The sequence below is a fragment of the Scleropages formosus genome, chromosome 10, assembly GCF_900964775.1.
Source record: "Scleropages formosus chromosome 10, fSclFor1.1, whole genome shotgun sequence".
Lineage (NCBI taxonomy): Eukaryota > Metazoa > Chordata > Actinopteri > Osteoglossiformes > Osteoglossidae > Scleropages > Scleropages formosus.
This window is the reverse complement of record NC_041815.1, coordinates 25,067,223-25,084,007: the sequence shown is the minus strand read 5'-3', so window position 1 is coordinate 25,084,007 and position 16,785 is coordinate 25,067,223. Positions and strand designations below refer to the sequence as shown.

At 49.6% G+C, this 16,785-nt stretch overlaps 1 protein-coding gene across 12 annotated transcripts in view; it reads right to left on the bottom strand.

Annotated features, from left to right (window-relative positions):
• Positions 1-6,821: 6,821 nt before the first annotated feature.
• Positions 6,822-16,785, bottom strand: part of myo18ab (myosin XVIIIA b) — a 100,359-nt gene continuing 90,395 nt past the window's right edge. For 8 of the 12 annotated variants that reach the window (XM_029255416.1, XM_029255415.1, XM_029255417.1 and 5 more), the window contains 2 exons: positions 12,075-12,197; positions 9,222-10,674 (listed from right to left, as the gene is read on the bottom strand). In XM_029255416.1, coding sequence (XP_029111249.1) covers positions 9,222-10,674; positions 12,075-12,197 — 1,576 coding nt within the window. Of the gene's footprint in view, positions 7,561-9,213; positions 10,675-12,074; positions 12,198-16,785 lie in introns of those variants that run through there. The other 4 variants (XM_029255423.1, XM_029255424.1, XM_029255421.1 and 1 more) reach the window with 3 other exon arrangements.

The window sequence follows — 16,785 nt, the reverse complement described above, 5'->3', positions numbered from 1 at the left end:
CAGCAGCTCTGAGGGAGTTTTAAGTTCTGAGCAATTTTTGTAGACCCCATTCATAGGTTAAATTTTGTTTTTCTGGGCCAGACCTAGAGAAACGCTTCCACCTGAGAGAGACACGCAACTGTGGGTCGAAACATCCCCACCGGGGCGGCTCGCGGAGCTCGGTCCGTTGGGGGTCGCCGTTAGCCTTCCAGGAGACGTGAGCGTGGAGTTTAATTTGTTTCAAAGGCTTTTCCTCGCTACGCCATTTCTTTTTGTTGCCGCGCCCCCTGCGTGTCTGTCGAATTAGTCTGCGCAGAAGTGTCAGCACTCAGTGGGAAAGCAAAGTAAAGATAAAGAAAGCCCACACATGACTACAAACAGTGGGCAAACGGTAAAAGCAGCACATCGGGTAGCCATGGAAACGACTCGCCTTTGCCCGGCAGCCGGTTTAGTTTGCGTGTTTTTGGCTAATGGAACGAAGAGGAGAAGTGAGATAATGAGAGAAGAGTCCTCTTATTGGTCACTGCGATTGCCCGGGGCAGCTGGTGGGGGGGGGGGTGGCGGGGGGGTGGCTTGGCTGGCCCATCAGAGAGCGAACAAAGCAAGGAGCGTTGTCTGAGGTGCGCAACTGAGGAACTCACCGCAGGTCTGGTCCTCAATGGAGCCCCAGCGTCAGCTGCGGATGGAGTCCCTGTCGATGGGAAGCGCACGCACCACACAGATCAGAGCTTCACACTTACAAAGAGTGTAAAAAATCTGACTCTAAACCGACTTCAGAAACTCTTTTTAAAAGAGCATTTTTAATTAAAAGGGCTTGCAGCACATCTGAGTTAACTCCCGCCGCCACGTCTAACCCCGGGGCCGCCTGCAACTCAAAACTCCACTGATCAAACCCACGCGAATCGTGCCGGATGATGGGGCCACATTTCAAATTAAACCTTAAAATTACTTATTCAAAGGCATTATGAAAGTGATTACAATGGTTTACATACATTTTGCATTCAGTGATCCACATGATGGGTCTGGAATGGTTTCCACCACCCCAGCAGTAGCGAAGTCTCAGGCAGGTTAATAGCATACAATGTTGAAACCTATAACTGGTAAAAGCGAACAGAACGCAGGCAGACACACATCACAAGAAAAATATCAGCACGTTCATAAAGCATATATATAATTAACTGGCATCTTCCTCCACTTTTCCAATCACTCTGTTGCGTGTAACTGAACCTCCCTACATCCTCTCATACTTGTAGTTCATGAAAAAGGCAGCGGGTGGCGTAGCGGTTAGAGCTCTCACCTTACAATAAAAGGACCTTGGTTTGAATCCCACCTGCTACTTTAGTACCCTTAAGCAAAGGCCTTTACCTATGAATTAATCCTCTCTACAAATGAGTAAATTACTGTAATACGCTATATGACGAACATCACAAGTGCATTTGAACAAAGATAAGTAGGCGTTAATAATGACGCACCACGAGACACACTACCTTTTGCTGCATTCTCCACCTGCAGCTCTAGTAGATGAGATCTCGGCGAGAAATTCGGATCCTTTCCAGGACCGAGCCGTCGTTAAATCTACGGCTGAACACATAATCTCCTAATAACCGAGGCTGATGACAAAAGCTGTGTCGACTACTTGACATTGTGATTCAAAGTGAGCTTTCGAAGGCTTTGTTTGCAATGCTCTCGAACAGTACGGCCCCTCTAATCCGTCAATTACACACCGAGCGGATGATGTCTCCGTACCTTTTGTTTTTTTTGTTTTTTTTCGGCCTCTTTCTTACCTCATCTCGAACATCTTGGGCTCGATTACCTCCTCGGGCTCTCCGTCTTAATTTGTAATTGTTACTTAGCCGAGCGCGGTAAATCCCGATCAAGGACAGCTTCACCGAAACAAACAGATGGATGAATCATTCCTTCCATGGGACGAAGGTTGTCACTGAAACGGTGCTAAAAAAAAACTAATGCTAATCCTGCTTCAAAAATTTTTCCATCACGAGGACTTTTGCACATCCCGAATTGCCTATCGCCTATATGAATATAAATTTGTCATTAAAACCATTTACTACAATATGTTAACGTAAGGCTACTAATATTTTTGCGCGTATTAGTTTGAAAGTAAGCAGCAGCTTCAAAAGTAGTTTTTTTTAAGTATGTATATGCACTGTAATACATTTCAGCAGCTGGAGTGTTTAAGTATCTCTATTCAAACTGCTCTGCTCCAATATTTGCCGCCAGCGGAGTTCATTCCTTCCCTGTCAATAGCCCATTAATTCCTTTTGTTGCCTTTCAACGAAAGGCTGCTGACATCAGTCGGGGGATGGGGGGGGTGGGTCAGTGACAATACAGCTCCAGGACTCAGAATAATTCATCCCTTTGTCGACAGGAGAGAGCTGCCAGATTGATGCTGCAAACCGCTGAATTTGACCTCAGGTGACCCCTGTCATAGCAATAAAGAAAGGATGATGTAAGACACCTCATCCTCAGCCACGTTACCTGCACCCTGCATCATGGGAGTTATATGTATATCTATTTGCCCCGCCGTGTGTATTACCCCTGGGGCAGAGCACCACACGTGAACATCCCTTCATCTACAGGCCTGTAAGCGGGACCAGCCTTGAGTACTGAGACTAACAGGGTTGCACACCCCTCTTGTACTATGCAGTTGTCAAAGGGATGCAAACTCACACTCTGTTTGAGTTTTATACTATGCTCTTCAAAGGGTGGGCGAGTTCTCATAAGCACAGACGCGGTGTGTCGACGGTCCTTCCTACTTGGTTAAGCACACACATAGCTGGCGTGGCCCTCGAGCAGACACACACACAGGCACGGCACCTTGTTTGACACTCCATTTCGGTGCGCTTCATGCAATTTTCTGACCCAGTGATCTGCGGCGGCCCAAAAACCCACACAAGGTGGGATGGGTGTATGCCCACGTGTGGGCACTGAACCCCTGGGAGCACTGACGCTAATGGGAGCTGGCAGACAGAGGTGAAGGAGGAAAGTTAGGAGCCAGGAGGAGGAATGAGCGGAGACAGGAGCGCTGCTGGGGGGCAATCACGCCGAGTCGAACGGTCGCAATCCCGCTCAGTAAAAGCCCCGCTGCCATGGAGCGTCCTGCCACCCACCCTTACTGCCCCATCACAAACCTGATCGGTGGACCACGGTCCGACCCGGTCAAACCCAGGTTCCCTCTGCACGCAGTACATACAGCAGCTACAGCGAGGACACCGCTGCGGCAACAGCGAGCTCCTCCGACACGTAATACCATCCCGCTTCTCCTCTCACATTATTATTTGTTGACAAACATGCTCATTACCACGAGTGAACAGCTGAGAAATTATCAATCAGCATTTGTTTGTGCCGCCTTACTCATGATGCTGAAAGTAAATTGGCCTTAAATAATCACCAACCACAGCTTGAATAATACGTTAGAGTATTTACATGTTTATTAAAAGGCGCCGCTGTATTAATGTCCTATGAGTGCAGCTCAGCACTTTGTGGTGCCACTGAGAGCAGGATGTCATCCCTCCAGCCACCAATAGGAGGCAGTGTTGATACAAATGAGGTGGCCGTCTAAGGAGACACTTACACAATAGTTATCTGTCTCGGTGCTGGAAGATGGTTCAGGGCCTTGTCTCCATCTGCGGGGGAGGGTGGCAGAGGGTGGAACAGTAGCCATGGGGTCAGTTAACCGCCCTACATGCAGAGATCAGCTGGAGCCGTGGGGGGTTCTGGGTGCCTCGCTCCTTCGCGGCCCGTTGGTTAAAGAAGTGGAGCTGGAACGATTCTAATCCTGCGTCTGAGGCACCGAGCAGCAGAAGCGGCCCTCGATTCCTGCGTTTTACCTTCCGATTTACCGCGTCTTGCCGCACGAGCTACAGCCCTCCTTCAGTCATCTGCTGCAGGTCGTCCGTCGTCCCAGCGGTGTCTGGTGGAAAGACCCCCTCCGATCCCCCCGTTAATTTCACAGGGATGTCAAGGAAGAGGCAGTAAGAGATCCTTCGCCAAACCATGGGGAAGCACTGTTTTCCGCTCCCCCTCCCGCCAGCCACGGGTACGAGGCCAAGTTAACCGCACCGTCTTCCCAGGCCTTTTCTACTCATCAACAGAAATTCTGTAAATGACATAATTCTTCAGTGCAGTGCAGTCTAAGTAAACTGAATATATGAAAGTCACAAAAGACACGGTGCATTACCGAATAATATTTTTTGAAACTAATCATTTCGAGCTAAGGCACCGTTATAATGAGGCAGATCACTTCCACAAGAGTCCACAGGAGAACCAAAGTCTTCAATTTAAATACAATGCAAGTGTTTATTTTTTTTTTTTTTATTTTTCGCAAATAGTCAAAAACACAACAGACATACACATCATTATCAGTTCTTTTTTTTTTTATTATTAAGAATGGCATCAAAACGGAGCGGTCCCTCTCCATCCCAGACGCTTCTCTCTCCTGTTGGGTCAAACGCTTGAAGCCGGAGCCGTTTTTCACCTAACAGCCCAATTAATCTGCAGAGCGGAGGCCTGTACAACAGCGCTTGTGGTGAGAGTTAAAAGAACGGTATGGCGCACCGTACCGTTCGCGATAATGCCATAGAACGTGCGAGATTAAATATTGATTCGCTTGATCGACGGGGCCTCGCTCCGCCGTTCAGCTGGTTCCAGAACGTTCCAAGTAGAAATGAAAAGCACCAATTTCAGAGCAACTTCCAGACATCGCTGCGTTTGGCGGAAGAACAAAAATGACGCGTCTCCGAAACGAACGCACGATCCCGGATGACTTTAAAAAGCACTTAAGTCAACAAGCGCGTCCCTCCACAGGCCCTGGGGGCGGCGGCAGCGTGGCCGTCTCTCCCGGCTCTTTGGACCGTAGGCTGATCAGAGAAGACGGTTAAAGGAAGAGGAGAAGCACACGCGTTTTACAACCCAGACAAACACACAGGTTGATTCACGTTTTCGCACCCGCACAAAACAAAACCGAAAGCAGAACCCTCCAGGCACCGACGAGTCTTTCTGAACTCGGGTCCCTGCCAACGAAGAAGAGGACACTCCCATTAAGAGAAGTCTACGTGACAACGGTTCCCTAAAACCCGAGGCTGCACGAAGACCCCATCCGCGTGACAACTGGTTCCTCTCGATGCCCCAGGTGTGACGCAGGTGTGTTCCCGGTCCAACTAAACCACGCCCCCCTCGTTGCCCCACCTGCAGCACAGGTGATAGAGCCCTCCCCATTGCACCGAGCATATGACGCACCATGACGATAATCATAACCCCAGCGCTCGGGTTCGAGGGGCAGGCCAGCAACGACGTGCAAACTCAATGGCAGAGATTACTGAAAAGACCAACACACACACATAGTTGGACCTGTCTTTACAGCGGTAGGAACACAAACGCACGCGGTCAGCACAGTCTCCTTCAATCTCCCCATGAGCGGTTTGTCGAATCGATTTTTCAAAAATATCAATGGGGGGTTTTGGGTTAAAAAGGAAAAAACGTGGACCATCGGAAGGCCTCGACACAGGTGTGTTTTTTTTTTTTTTTAAACAATGCAAGACAAACCATTCCCTGGAACAATTCAAAAAACAATCACCATCATTTATTTACAAAATATTAAACCGCAATGCAAAATGATTACTATAACAAGTGTCATCTTTTTCAATAAAGAAAATAAAGACGGACTATTCCGAAAGCTAGAAGGAATCATACATAGATTCATACACATATATTAAAGTGTACAGCCCAGAAGGTGGATTCTGCGTGTAATTTTCTTTTTTTTTTTTTTTTCCTTGAACCATTTTAACAGCTTTTCAAATGCTTGGGCTTTTGTGTTAAAGTGAACATCGAATGCATAGGAAACAAAATGAATTCACTGAGATCTATAAAAAAGCGTATCAAGTTCACTCGTGCTGAACTTCCCTCTCTCGCACTCTCACACACACACACACACACACACACACACACACACACACACACGGTAAAAAATGTCTTTCATTCCCAAACCATAGTCCATGTAAGGATGATGTGCAGTATGGTAGATGTGCTCAATGTATAAATGCTATTAATAAATACAGCAAGAGCTTATTTTTGTACAAGCAGTCTTGTAAAGGGACATTTATTACTATTATTACTATTTTTATTATTATTCTTATTATATTTATTATTAATCTGGATATACTGCAACCCTCCAGAATGTACTGCGCTCCAACAACAAGGCCAAAAGAACGGCACCTCCTGCACATCAACTTGCCCTCAAAGAGCCTCCAAGGATTTCACAGTGTAGGTTCGGTTATGTAAGGACTGTACGAGCTGTCGGTGGTGGGGGGTGCAGTCACTGGTTATTCGGTATGACAACCACCACGGTGTGGAGAAAAAGAGGGATGGAGAACCCCTGGGGTCAAGAGCATTCCCTTTAGGAGGAGAAAGAAATCCGACAATAAACGAGAGAGAGAGCGTGAGGAAGAGGGTGAGAAGCTGAGCGACAATCGCATCTTGGGGCCGGGTGCGAACAAGGCGCTCCGTGCTGCGGGAAGGCAGGGGACCGGGGGGCGTCGGCATTCCGTTCGCTTCATTTTCCTCCACTTCACATCACAACACTATCTGACCAAAAGCAGATTGTCTCGAGTTGAGTTTGGCCAAAACGGTGGGAATTTCTCGATCGGCGCCACGGGTTCCGGAAGAACGCAGCTCGACCGTCAAGGGCCTGTCTTGGCATCACGGCTTTTTTTTTTTAGGGAGATGCAAGGCAGAGAAGCAATAACACATCGTACACACGTACTTAGAACCAAAAGTGTTTCGATAGTTAACTTCATGTTTTATTTAGTTCTTTCTCGGGGGGGGGGGGGGGGGGGTGCAGCGAAACAGCCTCCTGTTAATGTGACAGTAAAAATCCTACTTTCTTTGGCTCGGCAGCAAGCAATGGGGACGGGGGGGGGGGGGCTCTTCAGGGAGACGTGGTTATCGCCGGCTAATTTAGCAATGAACAGCTGAGAAGCCAGCCGGTGACCAGCGGGGGGCGCAAGGGCGGAGGGGAGGGCACGTGGAACGAAACCCCGGCGATTCCTATTTGGCCCCAGTGCTCAGCCAGTTAAAGCTAGAAACTCAACACAAGCTGTGAATTAAAAAAAAAAAGAAAAAAAAAAAAGAAAACAAAACAATGCCAGGTGTGTGTATTCCAGGTGAGAAGAGTGGTGATGAGTGTGTTTTGATGACACAGTGAGGCCTAGGTGCTCGATGCCATGCTGTAGCGCAGTGGGGGTGGATCCAGGGTGGGGCCAGGGTGTTGTCTAAGGTGGCTGGGTGTCTCACTGTGGAACACCACTGCAAGGCAGGACCGTCCATCTCCAGCTGGTGGGGGAGGGCTTGCGGGACCCTTCTCGGTGAGGGGGTAGGGGTGGGGCGGGGGTGCGCTACGCCGTTGTTTCTGACGGCTTGTCCTCATTGTCGCTGTCGTTCAGGTAGCTGCGGCAGGAGTATCGGGAGCGGTAGGATCCGCGAGACGCTCCCCCTTCTTCTTTCTCCTCATCTTCCTCTTCGTCGTCGGATCTGTCAAGGCCGTAGCGTCTTCGTAAGGAGGGGGGGCTGGGGGAGGGACAAACAGGTTAGACAATAATTATGATGATGCCCAACTGAGCAGCGTCATGTTAAACAACCGTTTTCTGCTACGTGTTAATTCATCATGAGTCACGTCAGATATGGCCAGTGCGCTTCTGATGCAATTAGGAGTAAACAGACACACACACAAAGTTCATGCAGGGACATTGAAAAACTCACAGCAGGAAATCAAATACAAACAAAAACAGACAGATCCTTTGTCTCATATGCAAAGGAGATGTTTTCTTTCTGAAGTTTGACACAGCGTGGTACAAAATACTAAATTCAAGATGTAAAAGCTCCGATACCCTCAAAGCCGAAGTTTAAAATGTTCCTAAAGTGAGACCTGAGCTGGTAAAAAATGGCCAGAGTAACCACCCTTGACAAGTCTCAGCAATGGGGAGGAAACCAGAGCACCCAGTAACTGCTTGCATTGATTTATTTAACCAATGCTTTTCTCCAAAGTGACTTAAAATGTTAATCTTCTTACACTGATTTATCCATTTGTACAGCTAGTTCATTTTTTCCTGGAAGGACCTTGGTCAAGGGCACTGCAGCAGGAGATGAGATTCGAACATGCATCAAAAGACAGCACCTCTAACCACCACGCCACCTGCCGTCCATGCACAGACAGCCAGATTCGAACCCACAGCCCGGGAGCTGTGAAGCACAGCCGTGCCACCAGAATATTTTGGCAATAAAGATAATTTTGTTGACATAACATCTACATATGAAATCCACCACAGAGAAAGTTTAATTAGTCAGGGAATATTGCCATTTCATCCCAGCAACATGCAATCTTTTCATATCTCAGCATCCTGTTTAACATACAAATGAATTACAACCACCGGGGACCAAAGAGCAGACGCCTCCTTCATAATACATTCTACCGGCAACACGTCGCGCACTTCAAAAGTTACGTGCTCTCAGGCAACTTCAATAGCGCAAAAGTCAGGTTAGTTCCTCCCAGTCATGTAGCGGTAATATACACGGTATGTATGCAAATCGATGTTCTGGTTTTAATTATGTCCTTCACAAAGCAGGCACCAAAAACCCGTGGTGGTCGTCTTCAACGTGGCCGCGTGTAGCTCCCGTAGTCACAGCTTGTGTCGAAATATTATAGATCACACGCACGCTTTGGGTGCAGTTAGATGTTACGCCCACATTTTGCTTCCTAACCTTTAACCGAACGCGGGGACGTTCATTTAAATAATTGTACCACACATTCGTTATTTCCCTATCAGAACACATTTTTCTCTGAATAATACGGGACTTGATTCACTTGAGTAAGAACACTTTTCCTGTTAAAGAATACCCAGAAAGCTATGCAATGAGAATGAATAAATTCATGAATTCATTCATCTGCTGAAGCAAACTGAAAGGTCCTACAATGTGAAATTTGAGATTATTCATTTCAGAGTTCTTCTGGAACAGCGTAGAGAGAAAAAAAAAAAAAACGAAGCAAAAGAAATTCTGAGCTTTTTTTTTTTTTTTTTTTTTTAAGAGGTGAGCGGTAAGTGATGGACCACTTATTGGAGGCGGCCACCGGGTGGCGCCGTGTGAAACGCTGGTGAGTTAGTATCAGACCATGCGGTGGGGCACTCCTCATCCTCACTTCAGACCAGGCAACTGGACACCTACTGCGAGGACTAGTCACTATCCGGCCTGTACAGGTACTTCATCATCACGTTGTCCACTTTCTTCTTGCGCTTCTTCTCCTCCTTCCTCGATAGCGGCGGGTCTCCGGCAGAGGTGCTGCGGTCCTTCTCCTCCTCGGAGCCGGAGGCCACGCGGCCCGGGCCTTTCTTGATGCTGCTGGAGCTGCGATAGGAGACGGTGGAGGCCCCTGAGCTGGAACCTGACTCCGAGGACGAGGAGCTCGAGGACTCCGAGTCGCTCTCCTTCTTCTTGGACTTCTTCTTGGACTTCTTGCCCTTCTTCCTGGAGCCCTTCTTGCGGCGTCTGTCAGGCGAGGAGCTGTCCGTGTCCGAGCTGCGGTCCCGCCGCTTCTTCTTGCCTTTGCCCTTGTGGCTGCGGCCGCTGCGGGCGCTGCAGCTGCTGGTGGGCCTGGTGAAGTCCGAGGCAGAGGCTGAGCGGCGCAGGCTGGATGAGCTGCGTCCTGCGTCCAGGTCCCCCCTCATGCTCCTCACACTCCTACGGTCGTCGTCCCCATCCGGCACCTTGTCCCCTTCATCCCCCTCGCCCTCCGACTCCTCCAGGCTCCGGCGCTTGAACTTAATAGGCTTGAAGCTGAGCACCTCGTTGATGGCCGCCTCCAGGTCCGGGTCCAGGTAATTCCGGTGTCCCACGGGCTTCGCATCGGACGTGTCCGGTGGGTTGCCATCGGAGGAGCGAGCCTGGGGTGGCAACGAGAAGCTGCGGCCACCCGAGTGGGGGCTGTAGGCTGTGGAGCGGCCCTCGCTGAAGGCCACGCTCAGGGCGTCGTCGTCGAACTCGCTCAACCGGCAGCTGCGAGCTAGCGAGTCGGCGCGGCTCACGCTGCCTGGGCTTCGGCCCCCTGAGCGGCGGCTCAGGCTGGGGCTGACGGCCGATCCGAAGGCATCGCCGCGAGAGTCGTCCAAGCGGGAGAAGCTGCGTCGCAGGCTCAAGGGGCTGGACAGGCCGAAGCTCGCTGTGGACTTGGCGTCGTCGTCCGGGTCTATGCCACGGCGGGTAGATGCCCTGCTGGGCCCCAGCGAGGAGAGCGTCGACTCCTTGTCAAACTCAGACCAGCGGCTCTCCAGCCCCTTCCTGGCCCGGCTGGTGGCCTCAGAGTAAGCGTGGGAGATGACGGAGCCCCGGTCGTCCAGATCGTCTCCGGCCTGCGACTTCCTCCACGAGCTGACAGAGTAGCTGTCGTCCTGTTTGTCCGAGGACTTGGCCCTGGCCTTGCGGAAGGACGACAGATCCTGGGAGTCGGACTGCCCTTTCAAGGCGCTGAAAAGGGAGCTCTCGTCTCCCTGGCCGCCTATGGAGTCCTTCAGGTTGGACCTCTTCCTATAGCTGAGGGAACTCATCACAGACACAGGTCTGCTCAGCTCTAAATCTTTACCTTCCTTGTTACCTTCCTTCCCCTCCTTTGCGTCTGCGTTTAGGCCGTATCTATAGGGGGCGGAGTCAAATAAAGGGAGGGGCACACAGCACAGGACCACAAACGGAGACAGAGGAGAAGGAAACAGAAAGAGAGGTGATGGATGAATAAACTTAAAAAGAAATGAGAGGTGAAATTTAAGGAGATAAAAAGTGATGAACGGTTAAAAGCTATACGACTTTTTTAAAAGATGGAAAATAAAGAAGGGAAGCAATGAAACGAGTAAAGGTTAAAATTCCCCATAACAGTCGCACCCGCTTACCATCCCAAAACAAACGAATGCAAACAGGAAAAAATAAACGCGCTGAAATTTCTATCCCGCCGACATGTTCATCAGAAACAAACGTGGGACAAATGTGTCACGAGGCTGCGAGCTACACCGTTTAGCAAAATCAAATAAAAAAAACCCTTGGTGTAATGAGTTCGGGATGACTGAACAGGAAGGCGAGAGGGAGGATGAATCAATTTTAATAAAAAGCTTTGGAGGCTTAATGCAAGGGCAGGCTTCTGAATCAGCCGTTAGTCGTCGCCCCCCCGCCGAACGTTCACCTCGTATCTACAAGACAAGAAAACTTGGCATGGGGGGGGGGTCTCAGGGTCTTTCACATTGCACAAACATCTTCCCTCTCTACCACACACAAGGAGAAAAATCGAGTCATCTTAGGAAGAAAGGGAAGGGGGGGGGGGTCAATAAATCTGTGTGGGAGGCAGGTTTCTCCTTACTGCCAGGTCATTGGACCTACAGCACTGGGAAGAATGACCTGGAAAACAAATGTACGAGGCATGCGTGCCAAAGCCGGCCTCATGGGGTCTGGGGGGGGGGGGGGGGGGGGGGGGGGGGGGGGGGGTGGGGGGGGCGGTGGTGAGTAATCCTCTTTTCGTCTATTTCGTTTCCACTTGACAAATGTGATGTACTAGTTGCTCCACACATATAAATAGACATTGTTTGTGTGTGTGTGTGCGCGCGTGTACATTGCTGAAAAATCTTCACGATAAATACAATGACAAGTTGTTTATTAGAACAGACAGAGAATTGTGGGAAATTCGTTAAGCACCGCAAGTCAGAATCCGCGGGAAGACGAAAAATACTGTGCTTTGTAAAATGTTTGTCTTATTGATTTTGTTATTCTGTTGTACTGGAACACTTGTTCATTTTAGCTTTGCCGCGATTGGAAAACTTGAGGGCGGAGCCTCTAGCATACAGCTCGCTTCTTGAGAGAGAGGGGTGCGGACGGTGTTAAGGCTGCGTGCCAACCAGTGCAACTCTTAAACCTGTGCACTGACATTTAGCAGAACATTCAAACATGTGAACAGAGCACCAGGGCATTTGCTGAAAATAAACTGAAGTGGATCAACATTTCCTTGGCAGTGTGGTCAAAGCAAAGGGCGTCAATAGGGGGCGCTCACTCACCTCGAGCTCTTCAGGCTGCCGTCGTCAGACAGGTTCTTGGCGGAGCCCTTATTCTTGGATAACCAGGATTTGACCCCGTCCACGCGGTCCTCCACCTCCGAGTCGGTCTCGGAACCGCCCTCACTGTGCAGAGACGAGGAACGGGTTACGACAGTTGGCGGTGGAGGGTTTGTTTGTAGGGGTTGCTGGGCTCTAAACGTTAGTGAAACAGCCATAGATTTAAGGGAAAAGAGCGGAAAAAACCTGCGCCGCGAGATCCACGACCTGGAAATCGCAGCGGGGTTCTAGGTTATCCTGCCTCGGCCATGCGGTTAGTGGACAGGCGGCTCAGTCGGGGGTGCCCACGGCAGCAGCCCTACTCCATTCATTATGTTGGTTAGAGTATCGGGTATAGGGAGGTGGGGGGGGGGGGGACTTGCAAAATATTTATAGTTCCTTTGAGGTGACGCACAACAAACAAAAAAGGACATTTATTTACAAATTAATCAAACCAGACAATCTTTAACACACAATGCTGTTTTTTTGGTTTCGCCAGTTTTCCCTTGTTGGATTTGCTTTGTTGTTTTTAAAAAAAAAAAAAAAATATGAAAAGATTAAAAACAGTAATAATTAAAAAATAATTGGCCACATGGTGGCATAGTGGGGGCCTCACAGTTTTAGGGCTGTGGATTCAGACGCGCGTCGGAGTGGAGTTTGTCCGCCCACTCATTTGCGTGGGTTTCCTCCAGGTGCTCTGGTTTCCTCCCACAGTCCAAAGTCGTGTTTTAAGTGAACTGGTAACTCCAAATTGTCCATAGAGTATCTGTGTGTGAGTGAATGAGTGTGTGCGACTGCCCTGTGATGAATCGGCATCCCATCTTGGATGCACCCCGCCCTACGCCCCATGTTTCCACTGTAGGGAACCGCCGTAACCCTACTGATAATGGATGAAAATAAAAGCTAATTCATTAAAAACTGACTTAACATTAAACAAAGCTTCTGATGACGTACAACTGTGGGTGTCGTGACACATGGAGAGTGAGCTCGTTGCGGTCGCAGTCGTGTAAGAACAGTGTGGGTAAAACACAAGAGCGCGAGAAAGAGAGAGAGAGAGAGAGAGGGAATATAAAGGGTGGGGGGGGAAAAAAACACCCTTTTCGTTCAGTTTTACTGGAAACACACAGGCCCCCCAACGCCGACGGTAAGTATGCCGCCACTGTTTAGAAGCGGCTGACAGGGGGCTGCGTGCGAAAACGCGAGAGGCCATTAGATGACGACTGCGGCGGCCCTCGAGTGATCGCCCCCTTTCTTCCTCTAAGTGCATAATAGCGCTAACTGTGCCGGAGAGCCGCCTGCGGGGCGAAGAGCCGAGGCCGTAATTAACTTTGCCCACTATACCCCGGTTATTAACGCCCGCCTGCACGCTCATGCAAATTGTTATCGCCCGCGCGCCGCACGCACCCCGGCTCGCTCCTCTCGGCCTTGTCGACGAGGCGCCGGTAAACAAAGACGAAGCAGCCGTGAGGGAAGACGCATTAGCTCGCCGCTTTAGCAAAGGGTCGTTTGCTCGTCATTTTTCTACCCGAGAATAATAAATCAGCCTTAAGGAGCGGAGGGGGGGGCGGGCTTTTGAGCCGACACTTCTACCGCCTCTCCAGATTATTCATATCCACGAGCCGTCTGCCAGAGGACGGCTTCGCATTAGCGCGAGCGGCTCTTCGGCAGAACGGATAACGCAGAGTTTTTCCACGGGACTGGGAAAAAAGAAACTTTCGGAATAAGGAGACAATCTGAAGAATTGATTTTTTTCCCCACCCCCCCTCCAGAGGTAATTTTCTCCGCTCGGCCCCATTGCTACGGATTTCCAAGAGCCGCAGTCGCGCGCAATTCTCCCCCGGCACGTATGGGCGGCTCCGTAACGTGGGCAATAACTCATTTTGGACGTACGCGAGGCATGTTGCTGAAAAAGCAAGCTGGAACGCAACCAAGGTTCGGGCCTCACGGAAGCCTCGGGCACGGAGCCGCGCGAGAGCGGACACGGGTAAACCAGCCGATCGCCACCCGATCTTCAGAGAAAGCCAGGGGGAAGGGAACTGCTCCTCGAAGGCGGCAGACGGTGGTGAAAAAGGAGATCCTGCTCCCTGATCCCCGAAATTGGTGTCCCGGGCCATAAACCGGCGTGGATCGACATCGCAGGTCCCAGGAATCTAAAACCACTAACGTGCTCACTGTTAATTCTGACTTTCGTAGCACCTGGGATCATAGCGGAGACACAAAGCGGGGGGGGAGGGTGCTTCCCACAAGGCCACACCCACTGCCTTGGGAGAGGAGCCAGGTGAGGGGCTGTATTATTTAAGCCGGCTGGGGATGTCGGGGCAGGGGGTGACCGTCCCAGACCGGGGAGCAGGCAAAGCTCCGGGGTCGGCGAGAGAGAGCGCCGTAATCGAGCGCTTTGCCCGCGGTGTCACACACAATTTATGTCCCTGGCTGCATACCATTAGTTAAGCAGCACCGAACCCTTCGGGAGCAAACAAACAGAAAGAGTGTGGTGGGAGACATTAATTGTCTGTGACAATCCACTGCCACTGGTTGTATATCTCTGTTACACACTATTACATTTATCATTAGCTTCTATGGATTCTTCTCCCCAGTTCAGCAAACGCACCTCTTGGTGCAACGTGCCACATTACTGTGCAAACCCAGTTTGTTCATAAATCCAAAGTCGCTTTTACTAGTACATCACAATAAACAAAGGCCTAGTAATACAGACATCCCTCAATTTGTTTGCCGGTTAATTTCTGTAAAAGTCTTGGATATAGCTATAATAAATGAAAGCTGCTTAAATTTAAACGATTAAAACAACGTTGAGCAAAATGATTTTATCGTTTGTTTTTGTAATCGTCAATGATTTCATGTGACGAAATGATTTCCAATAAAATGATTAAAATCTAATAAAACTGCTGACAATAAAAATAAGTTGAGAAAAAACAAATGCCAACCGTCGACCGATTCATCCCATAAACGGTGCAACGTTCCTCAACTTGTTGCCCATCACCAGCGCTGAGGAGCACCAGAAAGGAGCTCTAGACACCGTGGAAGTGACTTGGACTAAGAGGGTCTCAAAGTTATATCCTGTTTGGGTACATTTTACCGGCATCTGTTGGCTGGATGTATAAATACAGACTGTTCCCTTCTCTACAAGCAGAAATTTTAGAAAACCGCTAAGTAAGGATGCTATTAAATGAATAAAGAAACTCGAACCTGCTTGTATTTTCGAAAACCGGCTGCCCGCGTGTCCGCACGCGCGCTCGGCTCGGCACACCGACGGGTCAAAGTGGAATCAACTACAAAATTGACGAAGAAACGTCCAGGAACATTTCAGAAAAGACCCCTAATCTGCGGTGAAGAGGACTTCAAAAGCAGCACTAAAATTGCACGCGGAGGTCATTTAAGCGGAGCTTTTCTCCTCAGCCTCCGCTCCTCTTTCTCATTACCAGGAGAGAGATGTCTTCAAGGTTCTGCTCCATTCAACTCTTCTTGCTTTATTTGCTGAGCATCACCGTAGCCCCGCTGTCTCGCTCACTTAGAGCCCGTGCCTCTACGAGAGACCCCACCACTCCCTGGCCCTCACCACACCACACGAGACATCTTAGGAAGAACAAATTACAACTCCGACCAACCGGGATGCTTTTCTTTCTGGTGGCAGCGCAGGATACAGGTTGGCGATGACATGCAGAAACGCTTGGAAAATTCTAACTACGCCAAGAATATTTTCCTAGGCGATAACACTTAAAGGAGTATAGCAGTTACTATAATATACTGTGCAGTTTTTATTTGCAGTTGGTACGTTATATCCGGTCATTAACTTTAACTGTGATTTTAAAATAAAATCCAGAAATAACTACAGGCTGAAGAAGCCAAAGACACATAATACATGACGGCATCCGCGGTAAGAATCCAACTACGTGTAGGACATCTGTGCGTGATCCATTATTGAGAGAGATGTCTGAAAGATAGATGAGGAACACTCCCCTTGTGCACGCACTCCTGGCCCCGACCGGCAGCTGGCCAGTCGATAGACCCCGGCCGCATGACCCAAGGAACCCAAGAACCGGGAACGTTGATCTGAAATATTGAGCAGAGCCTAGTTCCGAGGGCCACGCGATGGAGCACGTCAAGGAGTCCAGCAGTGGGATGGGACACTGCTCTGATACAGTGCGGTCATGTTTCACGGGAGCTCGATGTTCAGACAGTGAGCTCTTCAGCTGGTGGAGTTTACTACACATCTTTGAGTCAAGAGTCATATGGCACTGTGACGTAAACAAGTAAACAGGTGGGGCAATGGGTGCGCGGAAACAGGTGGGGAGGAGCTCATGCGTGCGATCCGGCATGCAGGGCCACGCGGAGGGGGCGTGGCTGCTGGAGAACGATGCAGTATTCCATGGCTATCGGGGAAATCGGTGTTGCTATTTTTCATCGCCTCCTGGTTCCCGTGGGTTCATCCTTATCTCCAAAACTCAAAGCCATTGTTCTTCTCATGGACACATAAAATATACGGAATTACAGCCAAGCTGCAGGCTGCCGTGGTGTGGGGTGGTATTTTACATGACTGGGTTTAGCAGTCGGAAAGGACTCAATATGAGAAGGTACCCCCCCCAAGGGTAATTATGCCATATTCTCAGTATTTATTCAACATCCCCCTTTTCTGCCGTGGGGAAGTAACACGTCTGAG